At 26.9% G+C, this 2,323-nt stretch overlaps 1 protein-coding gene across 1 annotated transcript in view; it reads left to right on the forward strand.

Annotated features, from left to right (window-relative positions):
- The window catches only part of LOC108572049 (ceramide synthase 6), a 2,678-nt gene extending 908 nt beyond the window's left edge, over positions 1 to 1,770 (forward strand). The window contains exons 4-8 of the mRNA XM_017934234.1: positions 136 to 248; positions 398 to 728; positions 1,181 to 1,299; positions 1,388 to 1,532; positions 1,611 to 1,770. Coding sequence (XP_017789723.1) covers positions 136 to 248; positions 398 to 728; positions 1,181 to 1,299; positions 1,388 to 1,532; positions 1,611 to 1,733 — 831 coding nt within the window. The 3' untranslated portion in view covers positions 1,734 to 1,770. The remainder of the gene's footprint in view (positions 1 to 135; positions 249 to 397; positions 729 to 1,180; positions 1,300 to 1,387; positions 1,533 to 1,610) is intronic.
- The last annotated feature ends 553 nt before the right edge of the window (positions 1,771 to 2,323 follow it).

The following is a 2,323-nucleotide window of genomic DNA, read 5'->3' on the forward strand; positions in this document are numbered from 1 at the left end:
TAGATATAAAAAAATTTGTTGAATTCTAAATTATATGTGTAATATTAGGTTGTTGAAACAGATTTGTGTAATCTATGTCAAAGTACCTGAGAAATTAAATATGGATTTTTTTGTAATATATGGATATATTTTAAGATTCTGGCACTGGCTAAACAATTAGATTGGTCTGAACGACAAGTAGAAAGATGGTTGCGATTAAGACGTACTCAAGATAAGCCATCAACACTTACAAAATTTTGTGAAAACAGGTTAGTTTCATTATAAAGTATACAACACCACTTTTTAAGTGCACTTAAAATATAGGACTTCAAAGAAATAAAACTTGTATTGAATTATACATAAATAGATATTGTATTATTCCTAACTGTTTAATACATTCTAAGTTCTTTTGTTGCAGCTGGCGATGTTTGTATTATACTTATTCATTTTTCTATGGACTTATTTCTTTATGGAATAAGCCATGGTTATGGGATATAAACCATTGCTATTATAATTATCCATATCATCCAGTTTCAAGTGATGTATGGTGGTATTATATGATATCAATGGCATTTTACTGGTCACTAAGTTTTTCTCAATTTTTTGATGTAAAAAGAAAAGATTTTTGGCAAATGTTTATTCATCATATAGCTACAATTATATTAATGTGTTTCTCATGGGTTGGAAATTTGACTAGAATTGGCACATTAGTATTGTTAGTACATGATTGTGCAGATATTTTTCTAGAAGTAAGTATAAGCATTAATGCATATCCAACTATTAAACATGGATACACACACAGAGTGACCCATTGTAATCTATAAATGATAATATTTCGGAAATTACGTTGAACTGAAAACCTACTTTTGGAGAATTAAATAAGATGGAGGGGACATTAGTACATGCAGATGTAAGTTCGCTAAGATCCTGAATTCGTAAGATCGTGTCATTTAAAACAATCCACCTGACCCTGAAATGACCTTAACGCTTGCATTTAGCGAACTTACAACTGTACATACTAGTGTTCTCCTCCATCTCATTTAATCCTCTGAAAATAGGTTTTCCAATTTAATGTAGTTTCCGAAATATTAGCATTTATATATTAAAATAGATCACGCTGTACATATATGTAATACAATAATATTATATTTTATACTTTTGTGCTGTGTGTATGTGTGTAAAATATACATGTTTATTTTAGGCTGCAAAAATGGCAAAGTATGCTAAGTACCAAAAATTGTGTGATTGTATATTTGTTATTTTTACAATACTGTGGATTATCACACGTATTGGTGTTTATCCATTTTGGATAATTTATAGGTATGTTCCATTCATATTAACCTTTAATGTATTCTAGTATAACTAAAAATCATTTATCTTATTATTTCAAATATATTAAATATTACAGCACATCAATAGAGGCACCTAAGATAGTGCCCATGTTCCCAGCATATTATATTTTCAATTCTTTACTAATTTTATTGTTATTTCTTCACATGATTTGGACACATTTGATTCTTAAAATTGCATACAATGCGTTTTATGCTGGTCAAGTAAGTGATATTAAAATCATATTTCAAGTGTAATTGTAAAGTATGTTTAATTTTAAATGTATGCATACAATTTTCCAGATGGAGGGTGATATTCGTAGCAGTAGTAGCGAAGATATTTCAGATGCCTCCATAGATAGTACTTCATTAAATAATTCTACAAATTACATTAGCAAACAAAATTCCAAACAAAAAATTCACTAACGAATAACTTTTCGGGAAAAGTTATTGTAACAGTAATAAGGCAAAAAAATCAAATATTTAGTCAAGCGCTAATTTATTTCAGTAAATTTAATAAATCTTTGCATTTATTGTAGCATGATAACTAAAAACCCTAACTTTGATAAAGTTATAAAAAAAGTCATTGACCTTTGAAACATTCACTTTCTTTACCTATTAATATTTTTTTTAATAATTTAGCGCTTTTATAGTCATTTAATTTTTTCATACATTAAATACGCATTCATTATTCTTCATATTGTTACGCAGAATGGAGCGAACATTGAAACTATGAATTATTTTTTTTTTGTTATTAATTATATCATTTAAGCATATGTATTTTATTTAACAACTTAGGAAATGGTATTTCTTTTTTTGAAGTAAATTTTGATTATTTAACCAAACAAATAATGTACCAAAGTTTGAAAACATTCAATATTCGTAATTTCTCAACCTTTCCAAATCTTAGTAATTTATTATGCTTAACAAGGTTTATTTATTCGCATACATTTACAAATGCTAAGTGGTATTTTGAAACATTTTTAATTATGGATATTAATAATAATATTTGTAAT

Source organism: Habropoda laboriosa, unplaced genomic scaffold (genome assembly GCF_001263275.1).
Source record: "Habropoda laboriosa isolate 0110345459 unplaced genomic scaffold, ASM126327v1 scaffold67, whole genome shotgun sequence".
In the NCBI taxonomy this organism is placed as follows: Eukaryota; Metazoa; Arthropoda; class Insecta; order Hymenoptera; family Apidae; genus Habropoda; species Habropoda laboriosa.